The sequence below is a fragment of the Saccoglossus kowalevskii genome, chromosome 15 (genome assembly GCF_978046115.1).
Source record: "Saccoglossus kowalevskii chromosome 15, keSacKowa6.1, whole genome shotgun sequence".
NCBI classification, from domain to species: domain Eukaryota; kingdom Metazoa; phylum Hemichordata; class Enteropneusta; family Harrimaniidae; genus Saccoglossus; species Saccoglossus kowalevskii.
In genome coordinates, this window is record NC_140655.1 from 23,019,994 (window position 1) to 23,036,812 (window position 16,819).

The window sequence follows — 16,819 nt, forward strand, 5'->3', positions numbered from 1 at the left end:
TCAACTAAAAACAAATATATAAAATTTGATGAACTGATAATAATAATAATGCAAAAAATGGTTTGGATAACCTATCGGTATCAGCTAGCCAGCCACAGAGCATGACAATTCCTATGTCAATAGCATAATTACTCGCCAATCATTGACATTGTTCTTTCTAAGGTGAAGGCGGAGATGTTGATCTAGACTGGAGACTGTCTTTCTCAGAAGCAGAAAAGGTATTGGCAAATAAGGTGAATACATTTCAGAGGAAGTGTTATATTGTACTGAAGACACTCTGGCGCAGATTCCTGAAGGTGACGATATTTCCTTGCAAACAATTTGATGTCGTTGTTGTTTTGTTTCAGAATGTTGTTCACATGTCATGTGGCATTATCACGTGCACATGAAGCCTATATCCACAGTATCGCATAATGTGCAGACCGAAAATGCAAATCATATATTTCGACGTATCATAATAAATTTTCATTGTACGTTCCATCTGAAGGTTATCCCGGAGTTCCGAGTTCCTGTGTGGTCCGATAAATACGAAATATGGCGAATAGGATTATTCAATAATGCGTTTGAAAAGTTCTATACGAAATGGAAACAGTATCACAAGTTCAATCGCTACACAATACATACACGGCACTTGCGCGCCAGAATTCTCTTGTGTAAACGAGATTATCACACCAGTTACGCGCTGTGATTTATATACGTTTTATGTGTTATGTCAACTACGATTAGGACTCCGTTTTCGACATTGTGAAGTTCTTTTGTTTTTTGGGTGAACAAACCCTGAAAGAAACTGATTTTGTCAAGATAATTCAGAAATTTATATTAAGAATAATTCATAACGAAATGTATTTCTCATGCACCCATAAATAATGTTCAAAATACCAATTACACAAGAATATTACAGAATATGACTGAAAGAAGCTGAATGAAATTACAAACTAGGAAGTGTGTTCAACAATTCATGTATGAACAATAACTTTAATAAATATGATTTTACTTCACTGTAAAAATACAGTATACTGTAAGTACAGTAACAAATTTCACAATGTCGAAATCGGAAAGTCTTTAGTCGCTGTTAACCCCGTCATATCAGTGTTTTCGGACTTGAAAATATGTATGTAATACATGCATTTTAGATCTGTCCTGTATTACGTCACAATATGGGGGCACGCACGCAATGCATGCGATAAAGTGTCTTCGTACATGATAATATTGTTTTAACACGAAAATCGAACACGCGCTGCCTGATTATCACTGCCTTTTAGCTATTCAAATATACATCTGTAACACTGAACTTAGCAGACGAGTGTTTGATATAAAGTCACCTAAAGTTCTGAGATTTAACAGCTGTCATTTTGTGTAAGCCAATGATGTCATGAACCAATTTCAACTTCCCAAATATGTTGCTATTGTAGTCGTACGGAATATCCCATATACATAGCAAATTCAACTTATTTATTGTTTATTATTTTCCACTGACCAGAAACCCAAGGTGTTATCGTCGTATCATCTAAAGACTACTTTATTTTGGCGATGCGAGAAATGTCCTCCCGAAATCTGGACGGAGGACACCATAGGAGAAAGATTCCTGGAACTCGTAGATGACATCATTGCTGGTTTAACAAAGCGAAATATTCCGAACTTTTTCATCCCAGAAAATAATATGCTGAGTCATGTTCCAGAAGAAGACGTACAAGAAGTCCTGGAAAAAGTGAAAGATCTGAGAGCCAATCCTTTGCTTTATTTTGATCGCTACACTACAGCAGTTTCTGCTAATTTTGAGTATTTTATGTCTGGCAAGTGGAAGTCTTAGGCGTTTGTAAGAACAACTTTCATTTTTTGGTTTGGTTCGTGGGAATGGGAATAGGCAGACAAACCGAGACAGTCTGATAGTGTATAGCCGATCTTATATTACGTCATCCAGTCTATAAAAAAACTGTAGCATGTTAATCTATATACACTGACTAACAGAGCATCAAACAACTTGGTATTTTTTCGAATGGTAATTCCCTGGTTTATTTTCAATTGTTCTCTTATTATGCCTCTAACCACGGTTACTTTAGTAACAGTGCTTCCACTGCACCTGCAAACAGGGTTCACTAATTCACTAAGCGGCCTAATTATCCAGTCAGGGCCTTACAATTGTATTAGTACCAAGTCCTATGTACACTGATAATTGCCACAATTATACTAACAATTATATGGGACATTAATAACCCTGGTTCAATCCACTATTATACGAGGTGCGCACTTCCGATATATGTGCCTCAGTTGGACCTTTGTTCATTTGATAACTTTAATTCTCTAATTTTGACGAATATTTTAGAGTTATTTTCGAAGTTTGATTGCTATGATATTTAGTATACAGGTACCCGTTGTGGAACCCTCTTAGATTTGCTTATTTCGTGAATATATCTTCAACTTTCTAATGTTGAAGACACAATACAATTCTTGATCGAAAGTGAACAACTGGTGGCCTATTTTGTTTTAATGATGGAATGCTGTTTCAGAACCACATCACTGACAGATCTTGGCCCATCATATTCAAACATTACACGCATCATACATAGCCACATACATTTATTTCCAGGAGTATTTCCATTCACAACCAAGATCTGGTTCACAAATGCCTACTATTCAGCTATGTTGGTTTGATTGCTGGAAATAAATGTATGTGCCTATGTATGTAAGATGTGTGTAAAGTGTTAAGTTAGGCCAAGGTCTGTCAGTGATATGGTTCTGAAACAGCATTCCATCATTCAAACAAATAGGCCACCAGTTGTCCACTTTAAATCCGATCAGGAAAACTGTTTATTTCCTGGAATTTTATTGTCAAAAAATGCACAAAAATGAACAAAACTGAAATTTCAAGATAGAAAACAGTTTCTGCTTTTTATTTACAATAATTAAGTGCTTGATAGACTTGATACATTAGAATTACATCTATACAGAAACATTACAACATACCCCACTGTACCTAAAACAAAATAGAATATAGCAGATTCCATTAATAATAGGTATGTCAGGTAGAATATTGGTGGGAGAGGGAAAAAAAAGTAGTAGCCTAGTTGTAGATCAGGAAGATATGAAAAATGTTTTGTGGGGACATTTTAAGCACTCTAAATAGTTTCAAGTATATAATATTTTTTACAATAACAATGTCTGTATAATCAATATATTAAAATGAATGTGAAGTGTACATATATATTGTCACATGTGTCTTTATATATTGAAATATTGACAGTGTTTGAAACTAATTCAAGTCCAACAGTTTAATATTGATGTCTTGAAAACTGTTTGGAACAGTCAAATCCAGAATGTGCAAAATAAAAACACTTTCTCAAAGGAATTTCATGATTCCTCAACAGTTAACAATAAGATACATTTTCAGTTTAAATGTAGTGAAATATCTGGAATAAATAAAGGAACGGGTTAATCAAATTCTGGATATCTCTGTTGGAAACAAGGCCACCACAGTGAAATATGGTCAAGAAACTATTTTACAGGATTGCGAAAATGTTATTTGAGACCTAAATCAAGACCAAATTAGTTAAGCTTCCAAATTCTCTCTGTGGGCCAATATAAGTGTACTTTTTATATAATTACATACCCCCCCCCCCCCCACCTCCATGAATTCTTGCAGGAATTCTCCTTGGAATGACAATCAAATAACATTTATGTCAACATAATTGATTTAATAAAATAGATGAAGCAATTGTGTTTTAAAATGAGACAGAGCAACATTATTAAAGGGCATGTAAGGGAATATTACAAAGATCCCATCATGGTTATTTTAAGACTAAGGAATGCAGGTATAGGAAGTGTGGTAGTACTCATTGCAGATAACATTAAACAAATTCATGTGCAGGGCAGCCAACAAGTTGGGGGAACTCTGGTAATACACTAGAATCAATGCAGTTTCGGAGATTCCCAAACATCTGTGATCAAAGATTGTGCCACATCTGTGCAGCCACAAATGTTGTCAATTAAAAAAATTATTAATTTAAAGTGACAACACTATGTGCAATTGGAAAATAGGAATAATTCATTTGAATGTCCTTCACAGAAACTGATCAATGAATGGAAACAGTTCAACTGCAATAGTTCATTGCTGTCAAATCTTTTTTGCAGTGCATTTTGAATTCACAATATAAACAGACTAAACATCAAGAAGACTTTGAAAATGCATTGATTCTCACCCAAGATAACATAAATAAATGACATACATGGAGATGCATAACATCTTACACAAAACCCTAAAGTAACTGTAGTTCGGAAAGTATATTTACTAAATTTTAGTCTAGAAGGGGAAAATAGAGTAATGTCTGTACCTTTGTGAATTTAAATTAGTTGATTTAACATATTTATATTATATAAAAAAAAAAGACGTACAAACACTTCACTTTTCATGCATACATATTGTACATGAGTGTATATGGCAATGCTAAAAAAATGCATGTTGCAGTTAGTTAATAAAAATGTTTAGGAAGCTGCACTGTAATTTTGATTCGATTCGATTCTCTGATGTACTATAATAAAATTGCAACAGCTGAAATCCAACAAATGCAACCCAAATCTAGAATTGCACTGATTCCCTACTGGTTCCACCAATTGGACATGACCTGGAATCTTATTGCTGTAATCAATGTGACATTCCTGAAAACCAACTGCTGCCAGCAATGTGAAACAACTACTATACAGCCAACCAACTTACATGGTCTGAAATCCCACTACTGCCACTATCACATGACCTAGTACACTTCCATTACTGCCACAGGAGCAGGAGATGGCGACGGCATTTTACCATTACCACCAATAGTTGGTACAAATCGCAATTAGATAAAATTGTAAATGCCACAATATTAAGTACATGGTATAAAGAAAAAATACTACTATTGCCATTCTTAAGAAACCAGAAAAATTAAATGCCTGAAAAATTATATAGGAATGATTACTCATAAAAAGGTTGGACGGATAAAATTCTATTTTTTTTTTTTGTACATTTCTAAACTAACTGCAACACACACTAGTTTCTGGGTAATACTCAATCCACTGAAAGACAAAGTCAACACATGTCTTTGAGTCAAACTAAATTGTACATTTGCTTATAAGTAATTTTCCATGTAGCATCTGGAATGCGTAAATTAACTGAATAGCACTGTTATTTCAACAATCAATGCAAACAAAGTGTTACATAATACAAACAGAATAAATATATGAATGTCCAAGATGACTTTTACATAAATTCTGAATCCGGATAGATATTATCAGTCAAATATGTAAAATTTATTAAGTCACAGCAAGCTTTGCTAAATATTTGGTGTAACACTACTCCTGATTGGCCAAACCTTTCATTGACGTGGGTGCTATCTCAAATATCCAACCAATCGAGGAGCATGTGACAAATAAAGATTCTAGCACTAAAACATTGCATATACATTCAGCAACTTATAAACAAGTGAAATATTGTTTTCTACCAAGTACCAACTGAAGTAATTAAATCCTGTATGCTATTTACAATTTAAATACAGAAACCAGGCAGTGAACTACAAACATTTATAACAATTTTCAAAAGTATTTACATACTACACAGTAGGTACCCCCCTCTCCTGCATAATGGGCTGGTCTACTTTCTGAAATCAGTTCAGTCAAGTATTTATATAGAAAATCAGGATTTAAACCTTGCACACTGGAAAAATGAAACATGCTGGGTCGGCTTGTAATACAACTCTCCCTTTTAGGTTGAGCTAGGGTGACATTGTTTTAAAGCAACCCACTAAATTGAGCTTACATGACAACATACATGATATACAATGAATGAAATTTATGCACGTTCAAGTCATTAGTGTATAAGAAAGGCGCTTCAGTAAAGAGCTGTAATTTCACAATAGACACATGTCAGCAATTTGGAGTGAGGCAATAAAATTGACAAGTATAGAAGTTTATCACAGAGGGTTTAGTGAAATTTAATCTTTGCGAATGCCATCACTCATTTTAATCATGAAAATTACTAATAATGTCTCTCCTATGTAGCGGCCAAATCCTAGGTAGTTTAAGCTGCACAATATTATCCATGCTAACTGGATATATACAGAAACACACCAACTCAGCACTTTGAGGAGCTATGAACCTGGGGAAACCATGGACTAAGTACCAAGCATTTACTGCTGTGTAGAAAGTACCATGAGCAAGGACCCAAACTCAAAACCCTTTGGTTGTCCAGAGTTATAACCCTTCATCTAAAATATCTCCATGGCGATGAAAGTTTGTGCATTTATACATTTAGATTGAGCAATTGAAAGCAAATGGTCAAATAATAAAATAAATGTATGCTCATTAGAAGCAGTTTTTTTTTCTGAAAGAAAAAAACATCAACCCAGGAAATGAATTTGTTTAACAATGTTTCTATAAGAATTTGATTTCAGAAATACAAATAGCCCAAAGCATGTTACTATAATTGGAATAGTTTTTCATACATTGATATCAAATGTAATCACCTAATATTTAGACCATATATAAAAAGATATATATAGTACTGCCCTGGTGTGGTGTGCAATGCTATATAACCACCAATTTATTTGGGGAACAAATATGAGATGGAAAGCCAACAAATAGGACAAGAACTCTCAAGCACAGTAAAGAAAAGTACTGTGTATTTTGAGGTCACACAGCCATAAGCAGGGAAGGGAGTGCATACAAGAGTAATCTTTTGTAAAAAGAGCATTCTGTGAACCATAATAAACTGCTTTCATCGATACATTTTCAAGGCATTTTTGTTTGTTTTTTTGCTTTTCCACCTATAAATTTGAATATACTTTAAATTTTACATAGTAATTATTGAAAACAAAATATCTTTGAAGTTCAATATCAATAACATGATTTCTGTACTTTATAAACTATCTAAAAAAGAAAAAGATAAAAAATACCTTTAAAAGTTTCACTCCACACGTATTACACATTTTTAGAAAAAAAATGTATTTTACCATTAAAGACTTGTACATTCAATTTTATTGAATATTTTTTTTTAAATACTTTGGGCAGGAATTTGTTTACATTTCCAAGACATTATGTCTCATTAATAAAACATGGAATGCGTTTTTAACCAATGATGCTAACTCTCAAAAGTAAACACAAATTATGAGTAAACTTGTACAGTGTAGATGATAATTGAGATGTTATCCAAATATTCTGGATACACAATATATCAAGAGAAAGCAGCAATGGATATCATATAAAAAAAAAACAATCCCATGTGAAAACATTTCTACATATATTAGCTATAATAAAATTTAAAGAATTCTATCCCAATCAAAGGTATCTTCTTCTTCATCATAACTCCCTTGGAGTGAGTTTGTGGTTGTGTGTGTTCTTTGTTGTGGTAACTGCATGGTTTGTTGTGGACTTATCTGTGAACCTGTGCTGAACCCAAGATTGCCTGACGCTCCCATCAATGAATGCGTCACACCACTACTCTGAAGACTACTACTGTATATACTACCAGCTACAAATAAAAAAAATAAAATTTAATAAAAACAAAAGCACATAAGTAAAATATTCTCGCATCAATACCAGGTTCTTGTTTGCCAAGGATTAGATGGTGAATGCTAATGACAAACCTGTATTACATGTATTACTAATTAACTGAAAATGAAAGTTGACCCAATCACTGAAGGTGACTATAAAAGCTGATCAACGGAGATTTTTTTCTATTTCTACATCAAATAAGTACATACTATGTATCATCAGAACAAAGTGACAAGAAAACATTACAATGAACAAAACCACAAATTAAATGAAATCATACATCAAACTTGACAATAAGGAGCAACTAAACATAACATGTATACCATTAAACAGAATCGTACATTGAACTTGACAATAAGGAGCAACTAAACATAACATGTATACCATTAAACAGAATCGTACATTGAACTTGACAATAAGGTGCAACTAAACATAACATGTATACCATTAAACAGAATCGTACATTGAACTTGACAATAAGGTGCAACTAAACGTAACATGCATACCGTCAAACACAATCATACTCTACCTGACGAAGTACCTGCTGATGTAGGACTTGACTTCATTGGGTCTGTTGTACTTTGCCCTAGTATGCCTGCTTGTGTGAAGAACTGATTGAGTGAATTTGCAAGGTCTGCGAACTGTTCTGGGTCCAGAGACCAGTTTTTCAGATCTGCTTGTTTCATGCTTTCCATAAGACCTGCCAAGGAATAGGCTGTAGATTAGAAAGGGTAATGACTATGATATTCACTGTATGTATTTGGAAGCACATCACTAACAGAAATGCACATGAACAACAAATTGCATTTTATTATTGAATACTGGATCGTGAAAATGGCTTATTTTGACCTCTATCATTTATGCTCTAACATGTGTTCTACTAAAAAAGGTAAACTTTGTATATAATGTACACATATTGGTACTGGACCAGTATATTGATGACCGAAAATCAATTAACTTTTTTCATGCAGCTAGCTAATTTGTATATTGCATTTGGACTATAAAAGGTACTTTCAACTCAGAAATTGCATTTATTAAATACACTGGATCAAATACAACTAATTTTGACCATAGACAAGTCAGTCATTTATGTAGGTGTATATGTTAGTGATAGAGCAAATGCGGTGTACTAAAGTTTCACCTCCAAGTCAACAATCAAAACAAGCATGAAGCCAGTACTCAGAGACGTGGTGTTTCAATGATTCGCAAACCACCAAACAGGCATGACAGTAGTCAGCAGTACATGCTGGTTAACAAGTAAATTATTAAATATTGCAGCAATATTTTGATAGATATGTTTCATAAATCCCTTTCATACAACATGTCTTCACTAGAAAATAAAACTAGATTATTTTCTCTACAATGACTGTAAGCCATGGGAAAGGGGTACATGAAATATACTTTCAATGTTAATTCTTTTATAAAAATATTGAGCAAAGACAACAAAAATTTCAACTGTACCAGGATTACCTTGAAACTGCGACATATCAATATCTGAAAAATTACAACTTCCTGCGACTCGCACACCTTCTTTCAACTGATCTAACTGCTGTAGCCAGTCTGTTGAAGTGCCCAAGTTCATACAGCTGCTACCTGCAAATGAAATACATTGACCACTGTAAAAAATCACAAGGAATTTTCTCGATTTTGATGATTTATAGGCTCTTGTATCTGTTTCTTGCAATACTAAAGGTCTTTATAATGTAATTTGCCAATTTAATGTAGTTTGCATGGAAGCCCAAATTTGTTAACTCTTTAGAACAGCATACATTACAAAGCTGGCAATGAGTACAAAGGTCAACTTTTGTCACAAATCACAAAATAGAACCCAAATAATTTTTTTTTCATATTTTTACCAAATTTTTGAGCAACACTTGTATCCAATATGAAATTAGGTACGTCTCTTTTGTTCAAAATTAGAAAATAAATTATAGATACATAAAAAAGGCAAAATGGTTTTGAGAGCAAGTTATCAATCCAGCTTAAAAGCTAGCTAAATGTCAAGTTACAGTATTTCCAGCTAGTATCTCACAAATGAATGGCAAGTATTGATTGAAAAAAAGGGTTGCTGTGTTGAAAGATTATAGTAGATTTAGGTAACACTGTCTAGTAAGTGGAATAGAAGTCTTTTGCAGGCATTCAACAAATTACAGTTTGTAAGAGTGAAATAAGTCACATTCTGTTGTTTCAGAATTGTCACAAAATGAGTTTATTCGTACACTAATGATCAAATTTAGTTTTTTTTATATATAGTATAAAATATTCTTTAAAAAAAAAAAAACGTGGAGTTCAATATGTAAAAATATTCATCAAAATGACCCCCCACCCCCCACCCTTTTTTTTGAGCAACTGTGTGAAATACAGCCATATGGAAAAGGTAAAACAAATGTACCGATGAGCTTTAAACAAAGCATAGTAACAATATCTTTTTTGCTAAAATATGAATTTGGAATAGTGGGTGATAGCTAAATTAAGTCTTGCACAATAGCTAGAAATGTTATCAACAAAATTTCTTTTTATTTGTGAGAGTATAGATGTCATGTATACGGCTGTATATGAAATGTAGATGCAATGTAGATGTTAAACTGAAGCCAGCATTAATATCTTTTCCCTCGATTCGATAGTATAGAGGGAAAATACTGTCTTCAATGTTATGGTGACAGTAATTGAGATGGGCGGGGCAATCAGATAGGGAATAGCGGGAAGCAGTAGGAAGTTAGTCAGTCTAGTCAGCAACTCGGCAGCTAACAGACGTTCAAGTTCAATTACATCAAATATTTAAAAGTTCACTTCGTTTTCATAATTCTCCATGGAGTCGCATAAGCAAACTGCAAGTAGACCGGCAGGGTCTAGTGCCACCGCTGGGAAAACATCAGCTACTACTACTATAATCGCTATGCCAGAAGAACAGATTAACAAGAAAATAGCTGATTCTGTGAAACAGATTTCCAGCCAGTTATTGAAAGATCTGGACCAACTTGTTACATCACGGGTTACAACGATGACTAATCAGCTGCAAGAGGCACAGAGTGCTACTTCATCGGCTCAAATACAAACAATGAAGTCTATGAGATGGTCTGAAAAACCTACCTTTCGAAAGAAAGGAAACTAACTACAATACAAGCATAATGAACGTGTATTGGAGCACATGGAAGAGGCTGTTTCTTCTATCAACGAGGAAAAGACAGGGAAGGCAAAGGAGAAGATAATAGACAGTATTGCCATGGTTAAAAGGCGTCAAAAACTGATCAAGTTGGCGGACATGTCAAAAAGCGGATGGGCTACTGTTGAAGAATATACTGCTCAAGATTTAGCATCTGATGATGAAGACGACAAGAGAATACAATAGGCAGAATATCGAGCATCACAAAAGCTAAAAAAGCGGAGACGTATAAGTACAAAGGCGGTAAAAGACTACCGAGATAGCGGGAAAGTGCTACAGGTTGCATACAGTGAGAAAAGCGGCATATCTAAGAGTTGGCATTTGCTACGGTTGTGGTAAACCAGGCCATTGGCGATCAGAATGTAAAGATAGTCACGCATTTGGTGCAAGTTCAATGCAGCCAAAGATAAGTTCATTTAATTCATATTTGAATGACAAAGTTGTGTGTTTTCACGTATGTGATGAGAGTGCTTGTTCTAGTCACCATGTCTTAACGAGGGAAAATCAGTTGGATGTGACGATACCCAGTAAAGTGGGTGTGGTGGAATGTGATAACAGAGATATCATCTCCCATGGTGTGTGCAGTAAGGAAAACACATTAGAAAGTGATGATGTTTGTTTTGATATGATGAGTCAGGCATGGCAAGAGATTGAATGTTGTGGATCGAAATCCCACCCAATGAGTGAATGCAAACTACACTTTGGCTATGACAAGTGTGACAGTGTTGAGTCCACGAGGCAGATTGAAAGCTGCTCGTGATATGTGGAAAACAGCTGGTGTTAACGGCTTTGTACTTGAAGTAATTGATCAGGGATACAAACTCCCACTAAAAGAATTGCCATCTAACCAAGAATTGAGAAATAACGTATCAGCGTTGAAACAATGATTTTGTGACATCTGAAATACGCAAGATACTGAACAAAGAATGCATTTCATATGCTGAGATTAAACCACATGTTATAAACCCTGTGTGTGTGGCAGTTAATCGGCAAGGTAAGTGTCGACTTGTGCTCGACTGTAGAGCTATTAATTGGTTTCTTCACAAATTCAAATTTCGATGCGAAGATATGAAAGTAGCTCAACAAATATTTTACCAGGTCAAGTAGTACAATGGCGTACTGATAATCAGAATGTTGTACGTATAATTGAAAGGGGCAGTAGAAAGCCCAATTTGCATATTGTTGCATTACGTATATATGATTTTTGTGAGATCATGAATATTCAGTTGCAAATGCAATGGGTACCTCGTACCGTAAATGAGAAAGCTGATTATTTCAGTCGATGTGTAGATACTGATGATTGGTCGATAAATGTGAAGGTGTATAATATATTAAAAGTTCTTTGGGGACCACATACGGTCGACAGATTTGCTACACACTACAATAGTCAGTGTGCATGTTTCAATTCAAAATGTTGGTGTCCAGAGACCGGGGCATTGATGCAATTTGTCAAAACTGATCAGGGGAAAACAACTGGCTTGTGCCTCCACCTACAATAGTACCAGCAACGTTGCGTAAATTGGCAACAGACAGGGCGAGGGGAACACTAATTGTACCACAATGGCGATCTTCGCCGTTTTGGTCATATTTATGTCCCAAAGAAGGGAAATTTGTACAGAATATCGTAAATTGGCGATATTTGCCGTCGACAGAAATAATACAAAAAGGAATGGGAAGAAATGGCATATTTAGTGGTCAGTATATGGCATTTCATATGCTAGCACTGCGTATTGATTATACGAGTACTTAATGTAATATTATTATGTTGCAGGTCTAAATTTGCAAGAAAGAGTGCAAAGTGAGTTGGAAGGCGAGACGATTGATGAGGAGATTATCAACATAGCAAGTCAGATGACCAGTAGACTGTTAGATGCTAGAAGTTCGCATACAAATACTAAGTACTTTAGTGCGTTTAGAAAATGGAAGGTTTGGGCAACAGCAAAAAATGTAGAGGTGTTGCCAGCAAATCCTATTTTTGTAGCATTATATATTACAAAGCTGATTGAAGAAAAGCATAGTGTTAGTGTTATTAATAGCGTAGTGTATGGTATTAAGTGGGCTCACGAAATTTCTGGTTTTGAAAGCCCTACATCTCACCCATTTATTAGGAATTTACTAGAATCGGCTAAAAGATGTTGCGGAAGACCAGTGCAGCGGAAAGACCCGGTGACACCAGAAATGTTGGTAGAGTTGTGTTCGAAGTACAGTGACCCCTAGCTAAGTCGCGCCTTGGATGGCTCCCAAAATTTCTATTGTGTTTTGACAGCAGTTTTGAAGTACAAAGACTAATGTTTCGTGGCATAGTGTTTTTAACTAAACGTTAAAGAGACAACTTAACACCTATTGTCCGTCAATTGCTGAGATGCAATGGGTGACGAGGGCCTTACTCAAGGTGTCAACTGGGGTGTCGAGTAGTGACGGTACGTACTTCTCGGCCGGTCCAATTTTGGTATACCTATAAAAAAAAACTTGCTACAATGAGTTGAATTCATTATTTTATCTCTATTTCTCGATTGAGCAGCATGTCAAAGTGAAAGCTATCCAGCCTGTTCGTACGCCATAAACTCGCAGTGATCGACCGTGTCAAAAAGAGGTGAAACCAAGTTAAGGGTTGCACGTGATCTAGCAGTGGTTGAGCCCACTATTTGTGGGTAGGTAAAAAATAAAAAGTAAATTTGTTTTCAAAGTTGACCAAGACGCGGGACTGAACAGAAAAACGGGCGAAATTGTCCGAAAATGGTGACATCTATAAAGCTGTTTACGTTTCTTCAAGAACGGTCTGACGGAACTCCACTCTCTGGTCCCATCACCCAATGCAAAGCACATACAACTCAGACATGACCATGATATGACGACTTTGAATTTGAGGTCAGTTCAGGGTGGTTCTTGCGATGGCAAAGAAGACACGCTATCAATAAACGCAGTCTCAATCCAAGGCGAAGCTCGATCTGTGAACATGGACGCTGTCAGAACTTTTCCCGAAAAACTGATAGAAACTATCTATGAAGGTGGTTATTTTGATGAACAAGTTTATAATTGCGATGAAACTGGTTTATTTTGGAAGCTGTTACCGTCAAAGTCGCAAGCAACAGCAAACAACCCACATTATATCGGACACAAACAAAATAAACAATGCAATGTTTACAGCAAACATAGTCATGATTTTATTCGAATACTGCCTGACACATGTGATGATACATCAATTAACTAAACTGAGGGTTTATATGTGCTTTTTATATGTTTTTCAATGCACGACCTCCCTCTTTCACGACGTCCCTCGGTAAGTCGCGGCCCTCGATAAGTCACAGTTCTTGCTTGGATCCCGACACCCGCGACTTAGCGAGGGGCCACTGTAAAAAGACACTGGTGACGTTGCAGTAACTTGAGATATTGCCATGATTACGTTATCTTTTTCAGCATTTCTACGTTTTGATGAGTTGAGTAGAATAAAATGTAACAACGTGCATTTCCATGGGGAGCATATGACGCTCAGTATTGAGTCTTGTAAAACTGATCAGTATCGGAAAGGAAATGAAATAGTTTTAGCAAAATTGACATCAATTTCATGCCCGTATTTTAATCTTCAAAGATATGTTAATGTATGTAAAATTGATTTGGAGAGTGATTTCTACTTGGTTCAGCCTTTAGTTTTTACAAAGGATTCTGTAAAATGTATTTCAAAAAACAAACCTTTAAGTTATACCAGGGCGCGGGAAACCCTTGTCGCAAGATTGAAAGAGGTTGCCGACGATAAACTTAATATTGGGTTACACTCATTACGGTGCGGGGGAGCGACAGCTGCGGCTAATGCCAATGTCAATGAAAGATGTTTTAAACGTCATGGTAGATGGAAATCCGAAACTGCAAAGGACGGATACATTGAGGATTCACTGGAATCTAGACTGCTTGTATCCAAAAACCTTGGTCTGTAATCAGATATTTTCACTTCCCCTTTCTTTAGTGGAGTCTAAAGCTGCCGCATCTCTGGCTCATCCATCATTATTGATTGAATGAAGTGTAATGGAATTTATTCAATGGTATAAGAGTATAGTGAAGACGATATTGTTACCTTAAAAATGTGGGTATTGAAATAAAATTATCAAATCAAAATGTTGAAGCACCCTCTAGTGTTGTATTAGGGAAATACCTTGAACAGTGCCCTCTAGTGACATAGGGGGTGAGGGTGTGATCAAAATCAAACCAGCCGTTTTGAGCTAATTGCTGCCCATTAATAGCATTGTGTAAATAGTGTGTTTGCTTATCTATCAAAGCGTTGATTTCACAAAAATGCTGGTCATAAATATTTACATAGGACGACTTGCGTTATAGTGAGCACTGATTTTAATATAAACAATTATTTTCCAATAAAAAAGAATTATAGTGGATCGCACTGAAATAAAAACTTGTGCTTTGCGGAACTTTGCACCCTGAAGTTTGAATAAGAGTCGGCAACTTTCCCCAACTTTCACGTAATAATACTGTCTCCATAAGCACATTTACATAGATTTAACAAAATTACAGGCCGTAAATATTTGCAGTGTCACATTGCATTGTTGACGTAAAACATTGGATGCCTTGCGTTATAATTTCTTGTTCTGATTTGAACAACAATTATTTCTATTAAAAACGAACTGAAAGAATAAATCATACGCTGTAATTAATAACATCGTGACTATGCAAATTTAATAAAACACTAGATCGGCAGTACAATTTCTAAAGTAAAATACCATCACATCCGAATTCTACAAATATTAACAGCTATAACCATAGTAAACAATGGAATTATATAATGCCATCATGACAAACCATCAAGATCAAACTTTGTGAATACAATTAAGACACTTTCGTTGACTTAGATGCACTAAAAGGAATTTTGGCTCCCTGAACTTTGAGTAAATTTCTATTAATTTTTCAAACACCAGGAAGCTACTTTTTCTAGTTGACTAGTTGAAGCTGTTCGTATTCAGACAGAAGAAAGGCAGTTTTCAGGTGACTTCATTAAACGCTAATTAGTTAAATCGTTGGAGCTCCGCAAAGCTTCTCAGAGGACATGGTAGCTTCCTGGGCCGGAAACCGCTTGTTTGATTGTAACTCACCTCCCTAAATGCATTATCGAATTTTCATTGGTATTTAATTTTCACAATTTTAATTTCAAACGCCAGGCAGCTATTTTTTCTAGTTGACTAGTTGAAGCTGTTCGTATTCAGACAGAATAAAGGCAGTTTTTGGGTGACCTCATTAAATGCTAATTAGTGAAATCGGTGGAGCTCCGCAAAGCTTCTCGGAGGACATGGTAGCTTCCTGGACCGGAAACTGCTTGCTTGTTTGATTGTAACTCACCTCCCTAAATGCATTATCGAATTTTCATTGGTATTTAATTTTCAAAATTTTTATTTCAAACGCCAGGCAGCTATTTTTCTAGTTGACTAGTTGAAGCTGTTCGTATTCAGACAGAATAAAGGCAGTTTTTGGGTGACCTCATTAAACACTAATTAGTGAAATCGGTGGAGCTCCGCAAAGCTTCTCGGAGGACATGGTAGCTTCCTGGGTCAAAAACTGTTTGCTTGTTTGATTGTAACTCACCTCCCAAAATGCATTATGAAATTTTCATTGGTATTTAAATAACACTATTTTGATTCATGAATGATATAGTCGAAAGATGACTTCTAAATGTGATTATATATGTTTACGTGGATTTAATTAGACAAATTTTATTTTAAGGTACAATAATACCTGAATATGTGCATATTCTAGTAATAATAATAACCCATTTTATTGTGTTACAAGGCCTCCAGCCCATATACAAAGTGAAAAAACCAAAATATAATTACTTTTGAGTAGCTTTATACCTTGAAACATATCAAACCACAAAATAAAATCTTTCATATTTTTTCAAAATTTTTATTACAATCTGTAGTCAATAGAAAATTATGTCCATTTGGTCCAGAATTAGGGGGGGGCAGAAAAATACAGAAATACGAGCAAAATGTAGCACTAAAATTTTAGTGGGAAAATTATGGTGTTTAACTGGCTAATGGAGCTATGATAGTGATGGTAAAGGGGGAAGCAAAGCATAGGATAGGATAGGATAGGATAGGATAGGATGGTTTAGATGAAGTTATGGCCAACCTTCAT

General features: G+C 35.4%; 1 protein-coding gene across 2 annotated transcripts in view; it reads right to left on the reverse strand.

Annotated features, from left to right (window-relative positions):
- Window positions 1-2,862: 2,862 nt before the first annotated feature.
- The window catches only part of LOC100328987 (fork-head box J2/3 transcription factor), a 47,038-nt gene continuing 33,081 nt past the window's right edge, over window positions 2,863-16,819 (reverse strand). Inside the window, exons 7-9 of one of the 2 annotated variants that reach the window (XM_085490578.1) lie at window positions 8,992-9,114; window positions 8,063-8,221; window positions 2,863-7,498 (exon numbers count right to left, since the gene is read on the reverse strand). In XM_085490578.1, the coding sequence (XP_085346704.1) occupies window positions 7,287-7,498; window positions 8,063-8,221; window positions 8,992-9,114 (494 nt within the window). In that variant the 3' untranslated portion in view covers window positions 2,863-7,286. Of the gene's footprint in view, window positions 7,499-8,050; window positions 8,222-8,991; window positions 9,115-16,819 lie in introns of both variants that reach the window. The other variant, XM_085490577.1, reaches the window with a different exon arrangement.